The sequence below is a fragment of the Schistocerca nitens genome, chromosome 1 (assembly GCF_023898315.1).
Source record: "Schistocerca nitens isolate TAMUIC-IGC-003100 chromosome 1, iqSchNite1.1, whole genome shotgun sequence".
In the NCBI taxonomy this organism is placed as follows: Eukaryota; Metazoa; Arthropoda; class Insecta; order Orthoptera; family Acrididae; genus Schistocerca; species Schistocerca nitens.
Window position 1 is genome coordinate 591,906,557 of NC_064614.1, and position 24,737 is coordinate 591,931,293.

General features: G+C 38.2%; 1 protein-coding gene across 2 annotated transcripts in view; it reads right to left on the reverse strand.

The window, feature by feature from the left end:
* The window catches only part of LOC126255935 (USP6 N-terminal-like protein), a 158,794-nt gene that overhangs the window by 26,364 nt on the left and 107,693 nt on the right, over positions 1–24,737 (reverse strand). Inside the window, exon 7 of one of the 2 annotated variants that reach the window (XM_049955441.1) lies at positions 15,804–15,917. The exons of the other annotated variant lie outside the window; for it this stretch is intronic. Coding sequence (XP_049811398.1) covers positions 15,804–15,917 — 114 coding nt within the window. The remainder of the gene's footprint in view (positions 1–15,803; positions 15,918–24,737) is intronic. 2 annotated transcript variants of the gene reach the window in all.

Here is a 24,737-nt window from a genome sequence, read left to right on the forward strand (position 1 = left end):
CAATGGTGACAGGTTTGTTTGACTCACTGTAGAGTATCACAGAATAAATATGAAAACCTTGAACTGTCAGATGCTTGATGATATATATCAACTAACCCACACAAATCTACTTCCAAAGTTTCAAGAACACACATTAAGTGAGGAATCTAGGAACACACAACCCTCTATGCATCAATCCAGTAGACAAGTGAAGATGAGATTAGACTAATTACAGCACACAGAGAGACACTGAAGTGGTGATTTATATGCAAATGGAATAGGAAGCAGCCCTAATAATAAGTGACACAATGGGAAGAATTATCTACCAGGCACTGATCAGAAGAGTACAGATGCAGCTGTTGTAAGAAAGAGAGAGAGTTTACAAATTAATACTAGTCAGACAGTTCAAATGTTCTGTGAAGAACATGGTGTTAATGAACTTTTGCATGCTCCACAACAGATCACAGATAGTGGTTCCACTAAAATTATTCAGATCCCAATTATAGAAGTACGCAATTCATCAATAACCTGTTACTTTCATGACCATCTTTCTGTACAGAATTTTATAAATTTTATGGTTGTGCACAGTTTCACTCTACTAAAACAATAATTTAAAAAATCTCAAATTTACATGCATTTTACTCTCTAATTTCTTGTTATAACTATGTGGTAGTATGGCTAAATGTGAGCTTTGCAGACTTCCTAATCTGGAGCAAAAGAACTCTATAGTTCTATTGAGAGGGGGGGGGGGGGGGGGATATAAAATGGTGCCTCTGTCAAGGCAGTTAAGTGTGATGAAAATACATTTTTCAATCACTACTCATCTAAGAGAAAATGTATCACTATTACCTTCCTTTGCAATAAAATAATTATGTGGGTTATCTCGCTTTATAAGAAAATGACAAATATATTAGACAGGAAACAATTTTCGGATAATCTGTAAAATATTATTTCTTTGATCATGAAGCAGCTTATGGCTTCTTAGGCTATCGGCAGATGGCAACTAGTTACTTGAAGCAATTGTCACATGATAATTGGCTAGGAAGACAAAAACAGGTTCGTGATCAAGTAACTAAGATTTAAATGCAAAATCTTAGGAGAGTGTTTTCTATTTCATACTGCTGTCATGTTCTGTCAAGTCCTCATGGAAAACTCAGTTAAAAGAATAAATGCTATTGTGGTGTACAAACACTATGTATTTTTTATCTTATTCAATAACTGAACATTGGAAAATAAGGGAACACATTGAGTGGCAGGCAAGTTCATTTAAAGGTAGACGAGGCTTTGCGCGAATGCGTGTGTGTGTTTTCTACATCTCAGGAAAGACTTTGTCTACATTTAATAGTGTTTAAATGTGCCTGTCTGCTGCTAATATTTTCTCTATGTGGGGAGTAGCAATCTATCCACTTCATCTTTGTTATTTAGTTATCATGTTCATTTTGAGGAACCTAATGACAATAAGCAATTTTCCAACACTGCTAGCCACACCCTGCTACTCCAGGAAACTTTATCTAGATAAATATGAAGTAGTATTATAGCTTTCTGCAAACAGTGTCATAACTCTCAGAAATCAGACTATCGAAGACTACTGCAATGTCAGCGTATGAATTTTTAGTATTCCAGACAAGGGAATCAAATGAAATGAAAGTTTGGACTGTCTTCCTTATCACAAATCTCAAGAAATTATTTATTTACTCCACTGTTACTCTACAGGAAAGACAAATAAATCCCAATATTATTTGAGAAACCAATGAAGACCAAGGGAAGTTAGATTTTAAAATTCTTGCAAAACTGCATTAAAATATGAAGACTAATCCTGTTCCTTCAGACCAGCAGTGTGACATTTATCTTCTGATTTTTGTCTCATTGACAGGTTAGGGATTCTGAATCAACCTAACATTAGAGAGTGAATAAAAAAAAGAGCATCCAAGCATGATACCAAATGACAAGTGAATGTAAAACACGTTATTACGGTGAATAGATATAAGCAACCACACTTTTTTTTTAAAAAGACTGGATAAAGGAATACATCGAGGAAAAAAAACTGTCATAAGGCAGTTATTAAAATAACTGTAATTTGCTTTGACAGCATTATGTCAAGGAGCCTGATTTCAAAGGATATTGCCTACAGAAAATCAAACTCCACAGCAGTGTTTTGGTTGGATGGCTGAAGCATGATCATAATTAATTCAACATAAATATGTGTGAACAAATGATCAGTTGCAAAAGCTGCCTCTGCTCTGAATTGAAAGCAGAGCTCTTAATTACATCTCAGTTAGGACTCAGGAGACCGAACATGTTAGGTACCAACCCACAAACCCGATATCCACAAAAAAACAGCTGTTTGTACCCATAAGGCAACCAACTTGACAGATCGATTTATGAATAACAAGTATGGGTGGGCTGCTAACTAGCCTGCATTGCCAACAGCTTTGTGATTCACTGTATACAAACCTCTGGTCTAACCTTGAATACATAAGAGTTATACAAAACCAGATAAACCGCTGCAAGACAATAATAATTAGTGGCCTGAGAGCTCTGCTGAGAAGAGTTTGACACAAGAACAAGTAGTGTCAGTTTCAGACCCTGAGATTCGTAAGCACTTTGAACTGAGAATCCTTCGAGTATACCCTTGCTGAGGTTTAGCGCTATTTGAATATCCCACTGAAATCTTTGGGCCACAGCAACCTACTGCACAAAGAGTAGGAGTGTCGGATGATTGACAGGCCTGTGCAAGTTCCTAAGACATCAGAATTATGACCTGATTGAAAGCATATTAAGAGTAGTGTACTGACTAAAATCAATCACTTTAGTTATGTGAAGAACAGAACTGGGGAAAAGTTCTGATGTGGACTTTTGTTCAGAAGAAAATTGAAAACAACATTAACAGATACTGATGAAATCTCAAATAGAATAGCAAGCCCTTTTTACAAACAAGTAATACATGGAAATCATTCAAGTTCCTGCAACAATGTGCTCACATTTTGAAGACGTAGAAGGTTTCTACAAATAATACACACAGAATGACACAAATTCCACTTCAAAATGGTAATGAGGGATTTTAAAGCAAAAGCAAGACAACAATGAAAGCATGTTCCATCAACAGGAAACTTTGGCTTAGATACCAAAGATGAAATAGGCCTTTTTTCAGTAGAATTTGCCAAAAGGAGAACATGTTGTTTCTTAAAACGCTTTTCAGGTGAAAACCAATATAAAATGAATAGTCTGAGTTAAACAAAACTATTCAGAAGTGTCCTTGAGAGGATCTGAGAAATTACAATAAAAATTGGGTAATGGAAACAGTTAAAAATGACAAGAATCTGAACAAAACAAAACAGAAACTTGGGCAAACATAACATTTCATCAGTCTCCCATGAATCACAGGAACATGTAATAATTCATGCTGTCCTTCCTTGTGTACAATGAATATTCCCTGTTAGTTGTTTTTGGCATGAGCTCCAAACACTTGAGCAATATTCTACAATGGGTTGTAGGGTGTTATGTTAGCGGACTGCATTTTACAATTATCTTACCAATAAACTGAAGTCTGCCACCTACTTTCCCTATGACTGAGGCTATGTAATCACTGTATTTCATCCCCATAAATTGTTAGACCAGAGTATTTGTACAAATTGACTGATTCTAAATGTGACTCACAGATTGTGGAGTTGTACAATATTTTTTTCACAATGAGAAGTGCACAATTTTATATTTATGAACATTTAAATCACTATCCTCCCCACTAAGAAATTCTCAATCCAGGCACAAAATTTACTTGATAACCCATGTAGTTTTAATAATAAGAATTGGTGACTTACTGAGTCAAATGTTTTCTGGAAGTCAAGAAATATTGCATCCACCTGACTGCCTTGATCCACGACTTCCACAGCATCATGTGACAAAAGCATGAATTAGGTTTTGAATTACCAATGTTTTTGGAATTAAAGCTGGTAGGCATTGAAGTGGGCTGTCTGTTTGAGATATCTCACTGTGTTTCAGCCCAGAGCATGTTCTAGATTGTACAGCAGAGAGATGTCAATGATGCTGGACAGTAGTTTTGTAGATCACTTCTTTTAACCCTTCTTGTAGGGACATGCGACCTAGGCTTTCTTCCAAATACAGGGATCAGTTTCTTGTTTGAAGGATCTATGGTATGTGACGGTTAAAATGGGGGATAGCTTAGCCACAAATTCTGTACAGAATCTGGTATAGATTAAGTTGGGCTCTGGAGCCTTGTTTGAAGAATTTCAGGTGTTTCTTTACATATACTTAATACTATGGAGAGCACCTCCCATTATCATGAGCTGTTCTAATACATAACATCAAAGTTTTTCACTGCCTTGCAATACATTGCACCAGCCAGAATGCAGCCCCACTGTGAATGCTGCTCTCAAACATGGGATGAGTTTGTTGATGTTTAGAATATTTACTAAACACACACACACACACACACACACACACACACACACACAGAGAGAGAGAGAGAGAGAGAGAGAGAGAGAGAGAGAGAGAGAGAAAGCGCCATTCAAACAATCATTCTTCCCATGCTCCATATGTGACTGGAACGAGAAGAAACCCTAATAACTGGTACAATGGGACGTAACCTCTGCCAAGCACCTCATGGTGGTTTGCTGAGTATAGATGTAGATGTAGATCTATCCACTGCTTGGTCAACTAATATTCTAAAAAACTGTTCCATTATGTATTGATGCCCAGTGCTAAATTATTAGAGCTATTCAATGAGATATGACACTGCTGCCTTCTTATCTACATCACTGAACATGTAAATATTTTCTTGTTTTAGCTGCCTTTTGTACCTTGCCAATAAATATTGTTACAACAACCACTTGGTTACTATGTAATACCAGTTTTGATGTGGACACCCTCCAAAAGGCAGAGGCCATTTGTTGCAATTACATGTTATATATTTCTGTCCTAAGTAGGTTTCTGAACAATCATCCTTTGACTATTGAATAATGAAACCATAGGCACACACTATATTCACTTATCGTATTCAGTCTGTCTATGGAAGAAGATTCACGATGAATGACATCTTTGAGACTCTTTGCCACTAAAAATGAAATTTCAGAACAGATTTCACATTTATCAGACTTCTGATTGCAGTGTTCATTTTGAATGACTACTGTACACAAATAAAACACAATGTGACTTTCTCCCTACTCAAATGCTAAAAGTAATTTGACTTACTGCACTAATCACTGCAGTGAATGTTCAGTTCCCCCACTACTTAACATGTTACAGGAAAATGGAGGTTACTTTCTGACAGTCTTTCTTGAATAATTGCCCATTAATCTGTTGTTGTTGTTGTGGTCTTCAGTCCTGAGACTGGTTTGATGCAGCTCTCCATGCTACTCTATCCTGTGCAAGCTTCTTCATCTCCCAGTACCTACTGCAACCTACATCCTTCTGAATCTGCTTAGTGTATTGATCTCTTGGCCTCCCTCTACGATTTTTACCCTCCACGCTGCCCTCCAATGCTAAATTTGTGATCCCTTGATGCCTCAAAACATGTCCTACCAATCGATCCCTTCTTCTAGTCAAGTTGTGCCACAAACTTCTCTTCTCCCCAATCCTATTCAATACCTCCTCATTAGTTATGTGATCTACCCACCTTATCTTCAGCATTCTTCTGTAGCACCACATTTCGAAAGCTTCTATTCTCTTCTTGTCCAAACTGGTTATCGTCCCTGTTTCACTTCCATACATGGCTACACTCCATACAAATACTTTCAGAAACGACTTCCTGACACTTAAATCTATACTCGATGTTAACAAATTTCTTTTCTTCAGAAACGATTTCCTTGCCATTGCCAGTCTACATTTTATATCCTCTCTACTTCGACCATCATCAGTTATTTTACTCCCTAAATAGCAAAACTCCTTTACTACTTTAAGTGTCTCATTTCCTAATCTAATCCCCTCAGCATCACCCGATTTAATTTGACTACATTCCATTATCCTCGTTTTGCTTTTGTTGATGTTCATCTTATATCCTCCTTTCAAGACACTGTCCATTCCATTCAACTGCTCTTCCAAGTCCTTTGCTGTCTCTGACAGAATTACAATGTCATTGGCGAACCTCAAAGTTTTTACTTATTCTCCATGAATTTTAATACCTACTCCAAATTTTTCTTTTGTTTCCTTTACTGCTTGCTCAATATACATATTGAATAACATCGGGGAGAGGCTACAACCCTGTCTCACTCCTTTCCCAACCACTGCTTCCCTTTCATGCCCCTCGACTCTTATAACTGCCATCTGGTTTCTGTACAAATTGTAAATAGCCTTTCGCTCCCTGTATTTTACCCCTGCCACCTTCAGAATTTGAAAGAGAGTATTCCAGTTAACGTTGTCAAAAGCTTTCTCTAAGTCTACAAATGCTAGAAACGTAGGTTTGCCTTTTCTTAATCTTTCTTCTAAGATAAGTCGTAAGGTTAGTATTGCCTCACGTGTTCCAACATTTCTACGGAATCCAAACTGATCTACCCCGAGGTCCGCTTCTACCAGTTTTTCCATTCGTCTGTAAAGAATTCGCATTAGTATTTTGCAGCTGTGACTTATTAAACTGATAGTTCGGTAATTTTCACATCTGTCAACACCTGCTTTCTTTGGGATTGGAATTATTATATTCTTCTTGAAGTCTGTGGGTATTTCACCTGTCTCATACATCTTGCTCACCAGATGGTAGAGTTTTGTCATGACTGGCTCTCCCAAGGCCATCAGTAGTTCTAATGGAATGTTGTCTACTCCCGGGGCCTTGTTCCGACTCAGGTCTTTCAGTGCTCTGTCAAACTCTTCACGCAGTATCTTATCTCCCATTTCATCTTCATCTACATCCTCTTCCATTTCCATAATATTGTCCTCAAGTACATCGCCCTTGTATAAACCCTCTATATACTCCTTCCACCTTTCTGCCTTCCCTTCTTTGCTTAGAACTGGGTTGCCATCTGAGCTCTTGATATTCATACAAGTGGTTCTCTTCTCTCCAAAGGTCTCTTTAATTTTCCTGTAGGCAGTATCTATCTTACCCCTAATGAGACAAGCCTCTACATCCTTACATTTGTCCTCTAGCCATCCCTGCTTAGCCATTTCGCACTTTCTGTCGATCTCATTTTTGAGACGTTTGTATTCCCTTTTGCCTGCTTCATTTACTGCATTTTTATATTTTCTCCTTTCATCAATTAAATTCAATATTTCTTCTGTTACCCAAGGATTTCTATTAGCCCTCGTCTTTTACCTACTTGATCCTCTGCTGCCTTCACTACTTCATCCCTCAGAGCTACCCATTCTTCTTCTACTGTATGTCTTTCCCCCATTCCTGTCAATTGTTCCCTTATGCTCTCCCTGAAACTCTCTACAACCTCTGGTTCTTTCAGTTTATCCAGGTCTCATCTCCTTAAATTCCCACCTTTTTGCAGTTTCTTCAGTTTCAATCTGCAGTTCATAACCAATAGATTGTGGTCAGAATCCACATCTGCCCCTGGAAATGTCTTACAATTTAAAACCTGGTTCCTAAATCTCTGTCTTACCATTATATAATCTATCTGATACCTATTAGTATCTCCAGGATTCTTCCAGGTATACAACCTTCTTTTATGATTCTTGAACCAAGTGTTAGCTATGATTAAGTTATGCTCTGTGCAAAATTCTACAAGGCGGCTTCCTCTTTCATTTCTTCCCCCCAATCCATATTCACCTACTATGTTTCCTTCTCTCCCTTTTTCTACTGACGAATTCTAGTCACCCATGACTATTAAATTTTCGTCTCCCTTCACTACCTGAATAATTTCTTTTATCTCGTTATACATTTCATCAATTTCTTCATCATCTGCAGAGCTAGTTGGCATATAAACTTGTACTACTGTAGTAGGCATGGGCTTTGTGTCTATCTTGGCCACAATAATGCGTTCACTATGCTGTTTGTAGTAGCTAACCCGCATTCCTATTTTTTTATTCATTATTAAACCTACTCCTGCATTACCCCTATTTGATTTTGTATTTATAACCCTGTAATCACCTGACCAAAAGTCTTGTTCCTCCTGCCACCGAACTTCACTAATTCCCACTATATCTAACTTTAACCTATCCATTTCCCTTTTTAAATTTTCTAACCTACCTGCCCGATTAAGGGATCTGACATTCCATGCTCCGATCCGTAGAACGCCAGTTTTCTTTCTCCTGATAACGACGTCCTCTTGAGTAGTCCCCGCCCGGAGATCCGAATGGGGGACTATTTTACCTCCGGAATATTTTACCCAAGAGGACGCCATCATTTAATCATACAGTAAAGCTGCATGTCCTCGGGAAAAATTACGGCTGTAGTTTCCCCTTGCTTTCAGCCGTTCGCAGTACCAGCACAGCAAGGCCGTTTTGGTTAATGTTACAAGGCCAGATCAGTCAATCATCCAGACTGTTGCCCCTGCAACTACTGAAAAGGCTGCTGCCCCTCTTCAGGAACCACATGTTTTGTCTGGCCTCTCAACAGATACCCCTCCATTGTGGTTGCACCTACGGTACGGCCATCTGTATAGCTGAGGCACGCAAGCCTCCCCACCAACGGCAAGGTCCATGATTCATGGGGGAAGCCCATTAATCTATGTCTATATAATACTTATTTTCCAAGACACTACACCTGTTGCTTCATGAAATCCAGTAAACCTCCCTGTTCAGAAATGAGTTCTAATAATCTCCAGTCCTGATTTCTTGCCTAATGTACGTGTTTGTTTCCATTTTGGTATCTATTTTTATTCTGCATGATCACTTAGAAGTTCTAAAATGGTGTAGAATGATCACACCCTTTGTTTGATAAAATGTAGTAAAATTCATTTTAGCCCCATGTGGTCCTTGACAAGCCCATTTCTTATTCGTTTTCCTACAGCAGAACGTGTTATGCTTAAACTTCTTGTTCTCTGCTAATTCTACTAGTGTATAACTTCTGACATTTCTGGTATACAGTCTGCAGTTTCATACTGAAGAATTATTCTTTATGTTTTGTCTTACTTTCATATTAAAACCCCCAATTACTGCATAGTAGTGGGATTTGAAGCAGTTTATCTACCTCAAAATTAGAGTGTGAACAAGTCAGTGTATAGGCTTGGGCGTTTACCACAGAATATCTTTTCTTTAATGTTACAACCAAGGAGGTTAGAATGTAGGGAGATGCCCTTACAATGAAAAAGCGAAGCCTGCCTCCGTCACATTGGTGATTCATTGTAAAATGTTAGTATTGCAGTGTTGCTCTTCGACCTAATTAAAGCAGGAATAAATCGTCTGGCTATTTTGCCGCAAAGTACACCATGTTCAACAAGTGAGAATTAGCATTAAAGGTTTCAACTGTCTGATGACGAACACTCATCCACAAAGGTAGTTGTTTCAAAGTGTATACTCAGACCTGACTGTCAATTCAACACACTGACACTAAGAGGCTAGACTTAACAGAGGGCTTTAAACAGAAACAGTCTCCCCAAGGTGACAGACAGGCTTCAACTGACATCAGTGTTTGGCATAAATAATGCAATTTCTCCTTTATTTTAACCTCCTTGTTTACCACAAATCTTACCATTTTGTTAGAGATTCCTTCGCTATACTTTCTACACCTGAATTTCCCCCCTGCTCTATTGCTCTGTAATATATCATAATGTACTGATTTTAATTGAATGTGGTTTCCATTTTATTGCTTCATTTCATATAAACCTATGATATTCAATTTTATGCTATTTAACAACTCTTCCTGTTCCACTGCCTATCTTCAGATTCTGAAGTTCTATAATTTATTGCCATGAACTATGGACCTTGCTGTTGTTGGGGATGTTTGCATGCCTTAGTGATACAGATAGCCATACCATACGTGCAACCACAATGTAGGGGTATCCGTTGAGAGGGCAGACACACGTGTGGTTCTTAAAGAGGGGTAGCAGCCTTTTCAGTAGTTGCAGGGGCAACAGTTTGGATGATTGACTGATCTGGCCTTGCAACATCAACCAAAACGGCCTTGCTGTGCTGGTACTGCGAACGGCTGGTGAACGCAAGGGGAAACTACAGCTATAATTTTTCCCAAGGTTGTGCAGCTCTACTGGTTGGTTAAATGATTTGGAATCCCCTTGGGTAAAATATTCTGGAGATATAACATCCCCCATTTGGATCTCCGGGCAAAGGGTACTCAGGTGGATATCATTATCAGGAGAAACAAAACTGGTCTTCTATGGATCGGAGCAGGAATGTCAAATCCCTTAAAAAGGCAGAGAATTTGAAAAGGCAAATCAATAGGTTAAAACTAGATATAGAGGGAGTTAGTAAAGTTCATTGTGAGGAGGAACAGGACTTGTGGTCAGGTGAATACAGGGTTACAAATACAAAATCAAATAAGAATAATTCAGGAGTAGGTTTAATAATGAATAAAAAAAATAGGAACATGCGTAAGAAGAACAGTATAGTCAATGTATTATTGTGGCCAAAATGGACATGAAGCCCACACCCAGCACAGTAGAACAAATTTATATGCCAACTAGATCCGCAGATGATGAAGCAATTGAAGAAATGTATGATGAGATCATAGCTGACATTTGGTTTAAGAACAATGAAAGAAGGTTGTATACGTGGAAGAGGCTTGGAGGCACTGGAAAATTTCAGGTTCTATAATTGTAAGGCAGAGATTTTGGAACCAGGTTTTTAAACTGTAAGACATTTTCAGAGGCAGATGTGGACTCTGACCACGATTTATTGCTTATGAAATGTAGATTAAAACTGAAGAAACTGCAAACAAGGTAGCAATTTAAGGAGACGGGACTTGGATAAATTGAAAGAACCAGATGATGTTGAGAGTTACAGAGGGAGCATTAAGGAATAATTGACAACAACAGGGGAAAGGTATACAAAAGAAGAAGAATGGGTAGCTTTGAGATAGGAAATAGTGAAGGTAGCAGAGGATCAAGTAGTAAAAAGATGAGGGCTAGTAAAAGTCCTTGGGTAACAAGAGAGATATTGAATTTAACTGATGAAAGAAGTAAATATAAAAAGCACTAAATGAAGCAAGCAAAAGGAAATACAAATATCTAAAAAATGAGACTGAAGTGTAAAATGGCTAGCAGGAATGGCTAAGGGCAAATAAGGATGAAGAAGCATACATCACTAGGGGAAAGATATATGCAGGAAAATTAAAGAGACCTTTGGAGAAAAGAGAACCAGCTGTATGAATATCCAGAGCTCAGATGGAAAACCAGTCTTAAGCAAAGAAGGGAAAGCAGAAATGTGGAAGGAGTATATAGAGGGTCTATACAAGGGAGACACAATTGAGGGCAATATTAAGGAAATGGAAGAGGATGTATATGAAGATGAGATGGGAGATATGATACTGCATGAAGAATATGACAGAGCATCGAAAGACCCAAGTCAAAACAAGGCTCAAGGAGTAGACAACATTCTGTTAGAACTATTTATAATTTCGGGGGAGCCAGCCATGACAAAATTCTTCCATCTGGTAAGAAGATGTACAAGATGAGCAAAATAACCTCAGACTTCAAGAAGAATATGATAATGCCAATTCCAAAGAAAGTGAGTGCTGACAGGTGTGAAAATTATAGAATTATCAGTTTAATAAGTCATGGTTGCAAAAATCTAACATAAATTCTGTACAGAAGAAGAATGGAAAAACTGGTGTATTCTGAACTTGGGGAAGATCCGTTTCGATTCTGGAGAAATGTAGGCACACACGAGGGATATCGACCCTATGAATTCTCTTGGAAGAATAGGTTAAGGAAAGGCAAACCTACGTTTATAGTATTTGTAGACTTCACGAACGCTTTGGACAATGTTGACTGGAATAATCTCTTCGAAATTCTGAACGTAGCAAGAGTAAAATACAGGAAGCGAAAGGCTATTTACAACTTGTAAAGAAATCAGACAGCAGTAATAAGAGTTGAGGGGTATGAATGGGAAGCAGTGATTGAGTAGGGAGTGAGACAAGATTGTAGCCTATTCCAATCTTATTCAATCTCTACGTTGAGCAAGCGGTAAAGGAAACAACTGAAAAATTTGGAATAGGAATTGAAGTTCAGGAATAAGGAATAAACACTTTGAGGTCTGTCAATGACATTGTAATTATGTCAGAGACAGCAAGGACTTGGAAGAGCAGTTGAACGGAATGAACAGTGTTTTGAAAAGGGGATATAGGATGAACATCAACAAAAGCAAAATGAAGATAATGGAATGTAGTCGAATTAAATCAGGTGATGCTGAGGGAATCAGATTAGGAAATGAGACACTTAAAGTAGTAAAGGAGTTTTGCTATTTGGGCAGCAAAAGAACTGACGACGGTCGAAGTAGAGAGGATATAAAATGTAGACTGGCAATGGCAAGAAAAGCATTTCTGAAGGAGAGAAGTTTGTTAACACCGAGTACAGATTTAAGTGTTAGGAAGTATTTTTTGAAAATATTTGTATGGAGTGTAGCCATGTATGGAAGTGAAACAAGGATGATAAAAAGTTTAGACAAGAAGAGAATAGAAGCTTTCGAAATTGGTGCTACAACAGAATGCTGAAAATCAGATGGGTAATTCACGTAACTAATGAGGAGGTACTGAACAGAACTGGGGAGGAAAGAAATTTGTGGCACGACCTAATAAGGAGAGTGGATCAGTTGGTAGGACACATCCTGAGACATCAAGGGATCACCAATTTAATACTGGAGGGAAGCATGGGGAGTATAGATCGTAGAAGGCGACCAAGAGATGAATACAACAAGCAGATTTAGAAGAATGTAACTTGCAGTAGTTAGTTCAAGTTGAAGAGGGTTGCACAAAATACAGTAGCTGCCTCAGATCAGTCTTTGGACTGAAGACCACCACTGCAACAGCAGCAGCAGAACAAATAAAAAGTAGATGAGACTGTTAAGTTTGTAAGGTTTATGTTATTGCTTATAAGGTGTCTCCAATTCAGTTCTTTGTTAAGTCACCATTTGTAGCAACTTGTTTTAATAGAATGAAAAGGAGTCAAGCAAGGAGATTCCCCCCCCCCCCCCCAAAAGTAAGTAAAGATTTCAGGTCTTCAAATTGAGAAAAATGGAGGGTTATGTGTTAATGGAACTTACCTAAATCATCTGTGTTTGCTGATGACATTCTACAATTTACTTCAGTGTACACAAACTTCGGCAGCAAATCGAAAAAGTTAACACAGCAAGTTCAAAAATAGACCTGAGAATACTTTAAACCAATAATCAATAAGTCGAACAGAAAACTGTACAAATTAACGACAAATTTGTAGAAATAGTTGATGAATTTTGTATTTGGGGGCAGTTGCAGATAATTAGATGGGCAGCAAAACAGTAAAAATGGCCTGGGGTGCTGTTGCAACATTAACTAAAGTTTTAAAAACTAGTCTTCTGATGTGTCTGAAAAGATAAGTTTACAAGTAATGTTCAATACCAGTTTTGACTTACAGTAATGAAAAATATACTTTTCATGAAAAAATTCAGAAAAAATTACAGTTGGTTAACAATGTAAGGATTCATGTTGAAAATTACCTGGAAAGAGAGAAAATCAAACAAACTCATCAGGGAACGGGCTGAAGTAGGATATGTAATTGTGGCTGTAATAGCAACGAAACGGTTCTAAGAGGTAAGTAAAGACACCCTAATGGAATGTGAGTACATGGCATCAGAAAAAATGGATGGGGGATATGGAAGCACATAGCTGAGACCATAATGCATGAATCAGTCTGGAGGATGCCTTCATCTAGAAGTGGATATCAAATGGAGAGATATTACTTTGTCAGATGTGCCTCATGAGAATCTCACAAATGCTTGCTATGGAACATGTGCTTGCTGAGTTGTGGATATTTATTACTTTGCATTGCAAATACTATGATTATTTATTTCACAGATCACAGGTATATACCATCACTGAAAATGTATTTGCTTTACTGACTGAATAGCTTATCACAACATTTTTGTGTGTAACTATACCAGAAAGAAATAGGTGGAGTTACGTTTTATGTCAGTATGGAATATACGTCTGGGGGGAACTTATCAGTCTGATTAAAATTACACAATAATTGATACTTCATGCTATGGCACTTAGTTTCTTCCACTCAAATATCTCACCGTTACACACTAATCATATGCTGTTGCCAATGTTGCACAAGAAAGTGTCAGTTAACTCATTGGCATATATACACAATCCATTATCAAGCTCTGCTGAAGCCCACTGAATTCCTACTGGCCGCAGTGAGTGAAAGCTGCTATTTTCCCATGCTCACAGCCCAAACCTTAAGTGAGATAAGGCTGACATAAAATATGGCAAAGTTTTACTGCCATGTGACAAATGTCAAATAACAACTTGTCTTAATCTAAGTATGTTTAGAAACAATTTCTGTAAAAGAATAAAAGTGAAAGACAAGTATAAAATAGCAAAGGTGATTATGAAACTGGCTTATTACTTGAAAATTTTGGTAGTTATGGTGTTGGAAGTAAGCGAATGGCATGAGGGCTAGTAAAATGATAACGCTTTTTAGTCAGCATATGTTCTTCACCAACCAATTAGGAAAAATGGTGAGAATATATTATCCCATTGACACCAAGATCATTATAAAGAGAACACCAGTGTATGAACAAGGAAGGAGAATTAAATTAGCCAATTACTTGTTAGAAAGTATTCTGGAAAACAACAGAAAAACTAATTAGGGTGATTTTTATTGACTGTGAATCTGCAGTTTAATTTTTTTTAAATTATGCAACTGGTTTTAGCCAGAGACCATTTTCCAGTATAAATCCGTACAAGAAAATGATCTCTGATCAAAACCAGTCAGACAATTAAAAATAAACTATACAGCAGCTTCACGTGTTACAATATGTCATTTCTACAATAAACTATGGTTGGTCAGATAAGCATTTGAGCCATGCTTCAGCTAAATATGAGTTTGGCAACCTTACCATTGCATCTCACTCAGTTCTTTGGAAGCAGTGGCTACAGATCTTGTACAAAACCAAATGGCAAAAAGGAAAGCAAATAAGTGAACTGGAATTTCTCAGAAATCACGAAATTAAATTTCACAGTTGTTGTCACTTATTAACTCCCTGTTGCTTCACCTTTAAATTGCTGGTAACCAGTTCTCTTTTGTTAGAAACTCTAAGAGAACGTTAGCATGTAAGCGTATGTTTCTACTATTTTTCTATACTCCAGTACATGGCATCCTGTACATTATTACACACAACAAAGCAGCAACAGTCTTTTGAGTTTTCAGTCTGGGGAAAAAAAAGTAGCTAGCAAATGTAAGCTGCAAACTGAACTTTAAATAATTCTCAAAATGCCACTTATACATTTTTTAATGATGAGGTCTGGTCTGGAGGACCATATAACACAACGAGTAAGATTTCTGAGGGGGGCAAAAAAAAAAAAAAAAAAAAAACTACCACCTCTGGTGAGCCAGTGTTCACAAAGTTGTTAGCCAAAGATGGTCATCTTGGTTTGACAACTGGGTTTACAAAAGTTTCAACACACATACAATCTAAGTCTACACTTCATGATACCTTGTTGAAAACTTCTCGTGAGAGCAGCTCCATTAGAAATGTACTTTCTACTGCAACTCAGAAATCTACAGATTTCAAAATCATAAAAGAATCTCTACAGTAGAAGGAATTGATGATCACTACTGCAGTGTAAAATGATTGTGTTTACTAATTATCTACTGTTTTAAAAAAACTAATGCCTGAAAAACTGAAAAAGGCATGCATAGTAAGTCTTGGATTAGGAAGCAACGTAACCTTGATGGCATAAGATTGCAAGCAAGTCACTGCTGCTGCCACAGACACACCTGTGCCACTTCCATCCTCTGCAGTGTCTTCACCACACAGCCAACGCACTGCTGGCCTTGTCCCATCAGGACTCAATAGGGCTGCTGTCACTGTATTTTCCTGAGATGTTTTTCCTATTAATATAAATAGTGACACGAAAAGATATAAGGAGAAATAATTGCAACATCTACTCAAATTGCATCACATAATCCCTGTGTATGGAATTATAGCCACAACAGCAAACTGGGAAAAGGCTAAAACATAGGACTCATTTAAGATTTCTTTTTTGTTTTGTTTAAAGTAATGTTTTATTGGCATCTGGTTACTACAGATGAATTACTCTAACTTACATTTATCTTATCATAAAAGAAGGAACAGTGCATACTAAATCAGCATAAGGTAGTTGAAAAGCAACTTTTAGATAAGCCTGTCAGCAGAACAGGTCATGCAGATAACAATATTGGAGTTTTGCATATGAGTACAGAGAACTGTCTAAAACAATAAAAAGATTTGATTTGTACACCAGTCCTCAACAATACTGAGTTCAACCTGGAAACTGAACAATTTAAGTAACCTTGTATTGGAAAGCAAAAGTAAATGACAGACTGCAGTCTACTCTGAAAAGTTAAAATTTTTGAAATGGGGTTATTTGCTACAAGTGAACTTACAGCATTTCAATTGTGAATACTAAATTATCACAATATTGCAGGAAAGTTACCACATATAACTGCAGTAACTGAGAAACCACAAGGGAACAACAAGAAATTTTAAAATATGCACACACCCAGCTGATATATTTGATGTGTATGTTAAAGGTGCCCCTACAATCATTCAAAAAACTTGTACAACAAATTACTTGACATGACTATATACGTATTGGAAGTACACATAGGGTATAATGTTGGGGCAAATAATTAAATGGCACTAGATAAAATCAGAGAGGTCCAATCACAAATTCGTGCAAAATGGAGTTCATAAAAAAAAAAGTGTCTCTTCCCAAATAATAATAATAATAATAATAATAATAATAATAATAATAATAATAATCTCTGATTCTGTGGAAGCATGGAACCACGTGATCCAAAACTATTCAGTCATGGAATGAAATATTTATTTCACAGAATGTCAGTAAAAATCTAAAAAAAGAAAAACTATTCAGGAAATAAAACAGAGGCCAGTTACAGTAATAGGCTCCAAACTACTGCGAGAAACTTAAATACAGAGTGAATGGACTGTGCCACAAGGAGGTCTTTCAACTTTCATTTGAAAAATAATTATTTCTTGAATTTTTCAGTTCTGCTGAGAGCCTAATAAAAATGAAACCTTTAAAACGGTTCATACTTATAATGATTAAGAATTCTTATCAAACTTCAAATTTTTGAGTGCTCACTATATGAAATCTGAAGTTCCTTTAGAATGAGTGCATATTGTTAACCACAAATGCCTTGATGGAATACTGTTGGTTGACTGGTGATAGAGTGGGCCCACATAAAAGGAGGGTGGGGTTAGCAGCTCCTGCAGTGTGGGTGATTGCTATAGGAGGAGTCTACCAGAGTGATGTTGACGCACAATGATAGAGATGGCTCTCTGAAGAGCCCATCGTGGCACGCTGACCATCAAGAGTTGATAAGGAAGTGACAGGATTACTGGAAAGTGTTACTGTCACTAAGGTCACAGTGGAATGATCAGTGTAGTGAAGCCATGAGATCGGGGGAAGCAATCAAAGTCGATAGCCGAAACAGTACCATTGCAGTACTAAAGTGGGTATGAGTATTGTCTTTGAGGAGATGCAGATCTTGATCAGAAAGAAGCTGGTCAATCAGAAGGCCATTAACAATGAAGTAGTACATCTACATACAAACTCCTCAAGCAATTGTATGGTGCGTGGCGATGGTACATCGTCCCACTACTCATCATTTCCACATCTCCCCCACTGCAAATAGAGTGAGGGGATAACAGTTGCCTGTATGCTTCTGCACAAGTGCTAATTTCTCTTATTTCACAATCTTTATGGAACAAATACACTGGTGGCAGTGTTTTCTCCATAGTGTTTCGTGAAAAGAACATTATCTTGTCTCCAGGGATTCCCATTTTAGTTCATGAAACATCTCCATCATACTCACTTGCTGATAAAACCTGCTAGTAACAAATGTAGCAGCTGAATTGCTTCAGTGTCTTCCTTTAATCCGATATGGTGGGGATCCCAAACATTCGAGCAGTACTCCTTTACAGATGAACCACACTTCTCTAAAATTCTCTGAATTAACAAGTCAAAAAATTCTCTGAATTAATGAGTCAACCATTTGCCTTTCTTGCTGCTGTCCTCACGTGCTCGCTCCATTTCATATTGCATTGCAACATTATGCCTAGATAAAATTTTAAAAAAGCAGCAATCAGTATAATGCTAAAAATCAATGCTGTGGTAGTGTAATGGCTAGCACACCTGCCTAGTAAGCAAAGAGATCCATGTCCAAGTCCCAGCCATATAAGCACAAATTTTGTGATCCTTACTTCTAAGGAGCTCACTCCATCTGCCACCACCTGCAGCCATAATTGTGTGGAAAAGCCTGAAGATGGTCAGAGATGCTAAAGAATAAAAATCTGAAAACACAATTGAGACTGTTTTTATTTTATTTTTAATGTATTATGCCTAGATATTTAATTGATGTGACTGTGTCACGCAGCACACGGCTAATACTTTATTCGAACATTGCAGCATTGTTTTTCCTATCCATCAGCATGAACTTTAGTTTTTCTACTGTTAGACCAATCTGCCATTCACCACATCAAATAGAAATTTTGTCTAACCACCCTGTATCCACGTACAGTCATTCCATGGTGACATCATCCTGTACAACACAGCCTCATTAGCAAACAGCTGCAGATTGCTGCTCACCCTGTCTGTCATATCATTTATGTACTGTTGGTCCTATCACGTTTCACAAGGGAATTTCTGACCACACCCTTGTCTCTAATGAACACCCACCATCAAGGACAACATACAGTGTAAACAGAAGATGGAAGAAGGGAAGGGAAGGGAAGGGAAGGGAAGGGAAGGGAAGGGAAGGGAAGGGAAGGGAAGGGAAGGGAAGGGAAGGGAAGGGAAGGGAAGGGAAGGGAATACCGATTTCAGCTGTATCAGGACTTTACATGGAATCAGCGGTGATGAGTCAAAATGTGTCAAACCCGGGATCTCCTGCTCACTACACAGTTGCATTAACTATTATGCCAGTGTTTATCGCAACTGCACAGACAATGTCGACATGCCTCTTGGCTGACACACATTCCCAAGCAGCACCACCTACCCACAACCCCTGTTCATGTACTCCATGCTCGCTACTTTGAGATTCCTGCAGGAGGTCACGTGCATCTGCACTGAAAGTGGTTGATTCATTTGCCCATCGAATAGAATCAACTACGTGAATGTGTAATGTCTGTTCTTTCACACATGTCTGAAAGAACAGACACCACACTTTCTTCTCCTATGTTCTAATACTTAAGAAAACCTTGAGCCACTCGCATATCTGGGAACCTAATCTGTATGCTCAGACCTTTGTCAATAGTCTGCAGTGGGGCACTGTGTCAAATGCTTCCTGAAAATCTAAGAATATGGAATCTGCCTGTTGCCCTTCATCTGTGGTTCACAGGGCATCATGAAAAAGGGCACACTGAGTTTCATGTGAGTTACGCTTTCTAAATCCATGCTGATTTGCGGTCAAAAGCTTATCCGTCTCAAGGATATTTATTGCATACAAGGAAATTTATTACATTCAAACTTGAAACATACTCAACAAATCTGCAGCAAACTAATGTTAATGATACTGGTCTGTAATTCTACAATTCCGTTCTCTTATTATTTCTGTATTTAGGAGACACCTGTGCTTCTACCCAGTTGCCTGGGACTTGGGGCTGGGCAAGAGATTCATAATAAATGCAAACTACATAAGGGCCAATGCCGAAGAGTATACACTGTAAAACCCAACTGGGATTACAGCTGGACCTGGCACATTTGTTTTCAAATCTTTTGGTCGATTTTCTGCAGCAGGGATGGCTATCACTATGTCCTCCATACTGGAGTTTGTGTGACAATCAAACAACAGTATGTTTGCACGATACTGAGCTACGTGAATGATTTTGTATGTGCAAAATTTAAAACTTAAGTTTTCCTTTCACTATCTTCTATTGTCACACTAGACTCGTTAGCAAGCAACTGGATAGAGGCATTCGTCTCGCTTAGCAATTTTACTTAGGACCAGAATTTTCTTTTGCTAAGATATGACAGTGGTAGTAGTTGTATGCTTTTTGCATTAGTCTTCCTACAGATGGATGAAGTTCTCCTAACTTTTGCCAGTATCATGGATATAATATGCCTCAATCACTTCAACCTTCTGTAACTGAATGTCTATGCTCAGGGAGAAACTCAAGTTCCCTTTCTACAGTTACATAAATTATGATAAAAGGACTTTTGATCTTATTAAAGCCAATACCATTATTTTTAAGAAATAGAATATTCTGTCTTACAGGCTAAATATTTTTACTCACAATAATAAACCTTAGACAATTTTTATAGGGAAAAATTGTGTGAACTTTCACCAGTGTAGCCACTGGAACAGTCAAATTTTTATGGACAATACCCTGTATGTCTTCTCCTCTAATCTCTTCTACTACCCATTTTCTGTGAATTCCAATACGAAAAAGGTTGTGTGTGCTACAGTAACTAGCTCTTTAGGACTCAACAGAGATTTCTTCAGAAGAAAACTTGTCCATATCTCGAGCACAATGTATGATCCATTTTTCCTGCTCAAGGGGTACATAGACATTATTTCTCCAATTATTTGACACACCTTTTATTTATCTGCTCACATGTAAGGCATACATAAGGCACCATACTCAAATATATATGTGAAAAAATATTTACAAATGTACAGAGTGTCCCAGGAGGAATGGTCAATATTCATGGATATGACAGTATAATTCAATTGAAGCAAAACACTTCATATGGACATATGTCCTATTTTGAATGGTTTCCAAGACAAGACACATTTATTTGTGGAGGTATGTTTTGTCTATGCAGCTAATTGTAGGCAGTTTGTCTATTACCATAAGCGTTTCGCTTATTTTATTTGTGAAGCATCTTCAGTAGCCTTACACGTTTCTTTTTATACACTACTGGCCATTAAAATTACTACACCACGAAGACGACGTGCTACAGACGCAAAATTTAACCGACAGGAAGAAGATGCTGTGATATGCAAATGATAAGCTTTTCAGAGCATTCACACAAGGTTGGCGCCAGTGGCGACACCTACAACGTGCTGACATGAGGAAGATTTCCAACCGATTTCTCATACACAGACAGCAGTTGACCGGTGTTACCTGGTGAAACTTTGTTGTGATGCCTCGTGTAAGGAGGAGAAATGTATACCATCACGTTTCCGACTTTGATAAAGGTCGCACTGTAGCCAATTGCGACTGCGGTTTATCGTATCGCGACATTGCTGCTCACATTGGTCGAGATCCAATGACTGTTAGCAGAATATGAAATTGGTGGGTTCAGGAGGGTAATACGGAACGCCGTGCTGGATCCCAACGATGTCGTTTCACTAGCAGTTGAGATGACAGGCATCTTATCCGCATGGCTGTAATGGATCGTGCAGCCACGTCTCGATCCCTGAGTCAACAGATGGGGACGTTTGGAAGACAACAACTATCTGCACGAACAGTTCGACGACGTTTGCAGCAGCATGGACTATCAGCTCGGAGACCATGGCTGTGGTTACCCTTGACGCTGCATCACAGACAGGGGCGCCTGCGATGGTGTACTCAACGACGTACCTGGGTGCACGAATGGCAAAACGTTATTTTTTCGGATGAATCCAGGTTCTGTTTACAGCATCATGATGGTCGCATACATGTTTGGCGACATCGCGATGAACGCACATTGAAAGCGTGTATTCGTCATCGCCACACTGACTCATCACCCGGCGTGATGGTATGGGGTGCCATTGGTTACACGTCTCGGTCACCTCTTGTCCGCATTGACGGCACTTTGAACAGTGGACGTTACATTTCAGGTGTGTTATGACCTGTGGCTCTACGCTTCATTCGATCCCTGCGAAACCCTACATTTCAGCAGGATGATGCACGACCACATGTTGCAGGTCCTGTACGGGCCTTTCTGGATACAGAAAATGATCGACTGCTGCCCTGGCCAGCACATTCTCCAGATCTTTCACCAACTGAAAACGTCTGGTCAATGGTGGCCGAGCAACTGGCTCGTCACAGTACGCCAGTCACTACTCTTGATGAACTGTGGTATCATGTTGAAGCTGCATGGGCAGCTGTACCTGTACACGCCATCCAAGCTCTGTTTGACTCAATACCCAGGCGTATCAAGGCCGTTATTATGGCCAGAGATGGTTGTTCTGGGTATTGATTTCTCAGGATCTATGCACCCAAACTGCGTGAAAATGTAATCACATGTCAGTTCTAGTATAATATATTTGTCCAATGAATACCCGTTTATCATCTGCATTTCTTCTTGGTGTAGCAGTTTTAATGGCCAATAGTGTACATATAATAAACGTATTTTGCAGTACTTCCAATATGTTATTTCGTAACATTTTGTTGTATTTTTCTCTCTTTTTAGGTTAGAATCTACTTTTGTAGCACAGATTTCATGATGTGAAATTATCATTCGGTGTTGGTTACGATTTCCGTATTGCTAGCTCATGTGTGTGGTCCTGTAGAGGTGTCCATTAGTTTCCACACCCCAGTTAGCTGATTTCTGGTGTTCTTTCACTCACATTTGATTCAACACATCACATACATCACTTGCACTTTGCATTTTGTGTTCAATATGTATGTGTTTCCAGCGTGTAGTGATGCCAACTGTCACTGTGTTTGTCTTTCGTCTTTTGAGGGAGAGAGAGATTCAATCACTGTTTGTTATTGTTTTGGTGGATAGCATGAGCAGAGTGTTATTGCTTTGGATTTGGTTACTGAGTACCTTCTTATCAACTGCAATATGTGAAAGTTTTCTTGCAATGTCAGGAGCTTTTTGTTGTGATTTTAAATCTGATAACTGTTGTGTCACGTTCCATATTCGATGGTTCTTATCCATGTTTCATCTGGTGTTTGGTGAAGGTAGAATGGGTATTTTCATATTTCCAATGTTGTGTATGTTCTTTACATCTAGTTTTGAAGTTCCTTCCTGTCCTCCCCAGATATATAGATTTACATTCCTGGTATTCTAGCTGGTATATACCTGCTCCTTGATGTTTATCTGGCTTGTCTGTTGTTTCTAAATGTGACTGGAGTGTGTTTCGTGTTCCATAATCTATATATAATTCCTGTTTCTTTAATATATTTGCTATCTTGTGTGTGGCTTTGTGTTTGTATGTTAATGTGTACCATTCTTTCTGTTAGTTATGTCATAAGTGTTATGGTTATGTTCTCTGTGTGTGCTGTAGTGTCTGTGGGGTTCTTCAGTGTTTGTGTTCTCTGCTTGTTTTCATTTTTCTTTAGTTGTGATATAGTTTTTTGGTTGAGTTTTTGTACTGTACTGGTGCTGTAACCATTGTTTGTAGCTATGAGTTGGATTGCTTGTAATTTGTTTTCATAGTTTTCTTTGTTGAATGGGATGTTATTTGTGTAACATATGTTGTAGGGCCGGCAATTTTTGATTTTGCGTGTGGTTGCATGAAGCATGTGTAATTGTGTCTGTGGCTGTTGGCTTTCTAAAGATGTCAAATGAGTGTTTACAGTTGTCTCTCGTTATGGTTTTTTCCAAGAAATGTGTTTTTTATACCCATGTATTTGATATAAAGAACATATAAGACATTGTAAATATGAAAATAGCCATTCTACCTTCATCAAACACCTGATAAAGCATGGACACGAACCATCCAACATGGACCATGAGATGACAGTTATGAGAGTAAATAATCATAACAAAAAGCTCTTCACAATCAAGAAAACTTTTACATACAAAGAGCTACTGCAATGGACAAGGATGACCAAATCCATGTAAGCAATAACACACTGATTATGCTAGCCACCAAAATAATAACAAACGGAGATCCAAAATACAATCAGAATAAATAATTAATGACTTTATCTCCCCCCCCCCCCCCTCACACACACACACACACACACACACACACACACACACACACAATGAAAGACAAACGCAGAGACAGTTGGCATCACCACACACCGAAAACACACACATGTTGAACACAAAATGCAAAGTTCAAATGATGTATGTATGCAATGTGTTGAATGAAATGTGGGTGAAAGAGTACTGGAAATGGGGCAACTGGAGCATGGAGATTAATGAACACATCTCCAGGACCACACGCATGAGCTAACAATGCTGGACAATAATTTCACATCATGAAATCTGTGCTACAAAAGTTGATTCCAACCTAAAAAAACAAAAGAACAATACGATAAAATGTAACACAGTAACAAATTGTAACTACCACATAATACGTTTATTGTATACATAAAAAGAAACACGTATTACAGGCCACTGAAGATGCTTCACAAATAAGAGAAGTGAAACGCATACGGCAATAAACAAACTGTCTTCAATTAGTTGCATAGACAGATCATACCTCCATTAATTTTGATGCAACTAAGGAATGATGGAAAACAGAAATGATGATGAGAAGACACTTTTAATTTACATTTGTTTTTGGGCTAGTGACCCAGGTGTATGTGTCTTGCTCTAATTGCTGGGTTGGTCATGGTAGTACAGTTACAGGTAAATGGTTACCAAGGTTGCCAGACCTTATGCCATTATACTTTTGTTTATGGTGTTGGATAAATATGACAGACGAACTGCTTGGTTGCATTATGAATACTACTGTCATCACTATGGAATGTGCAGATATACTCAGACAAGCAACGAAAAATATACTTCCAAGCGTGCAAAAATGCATGAAAGT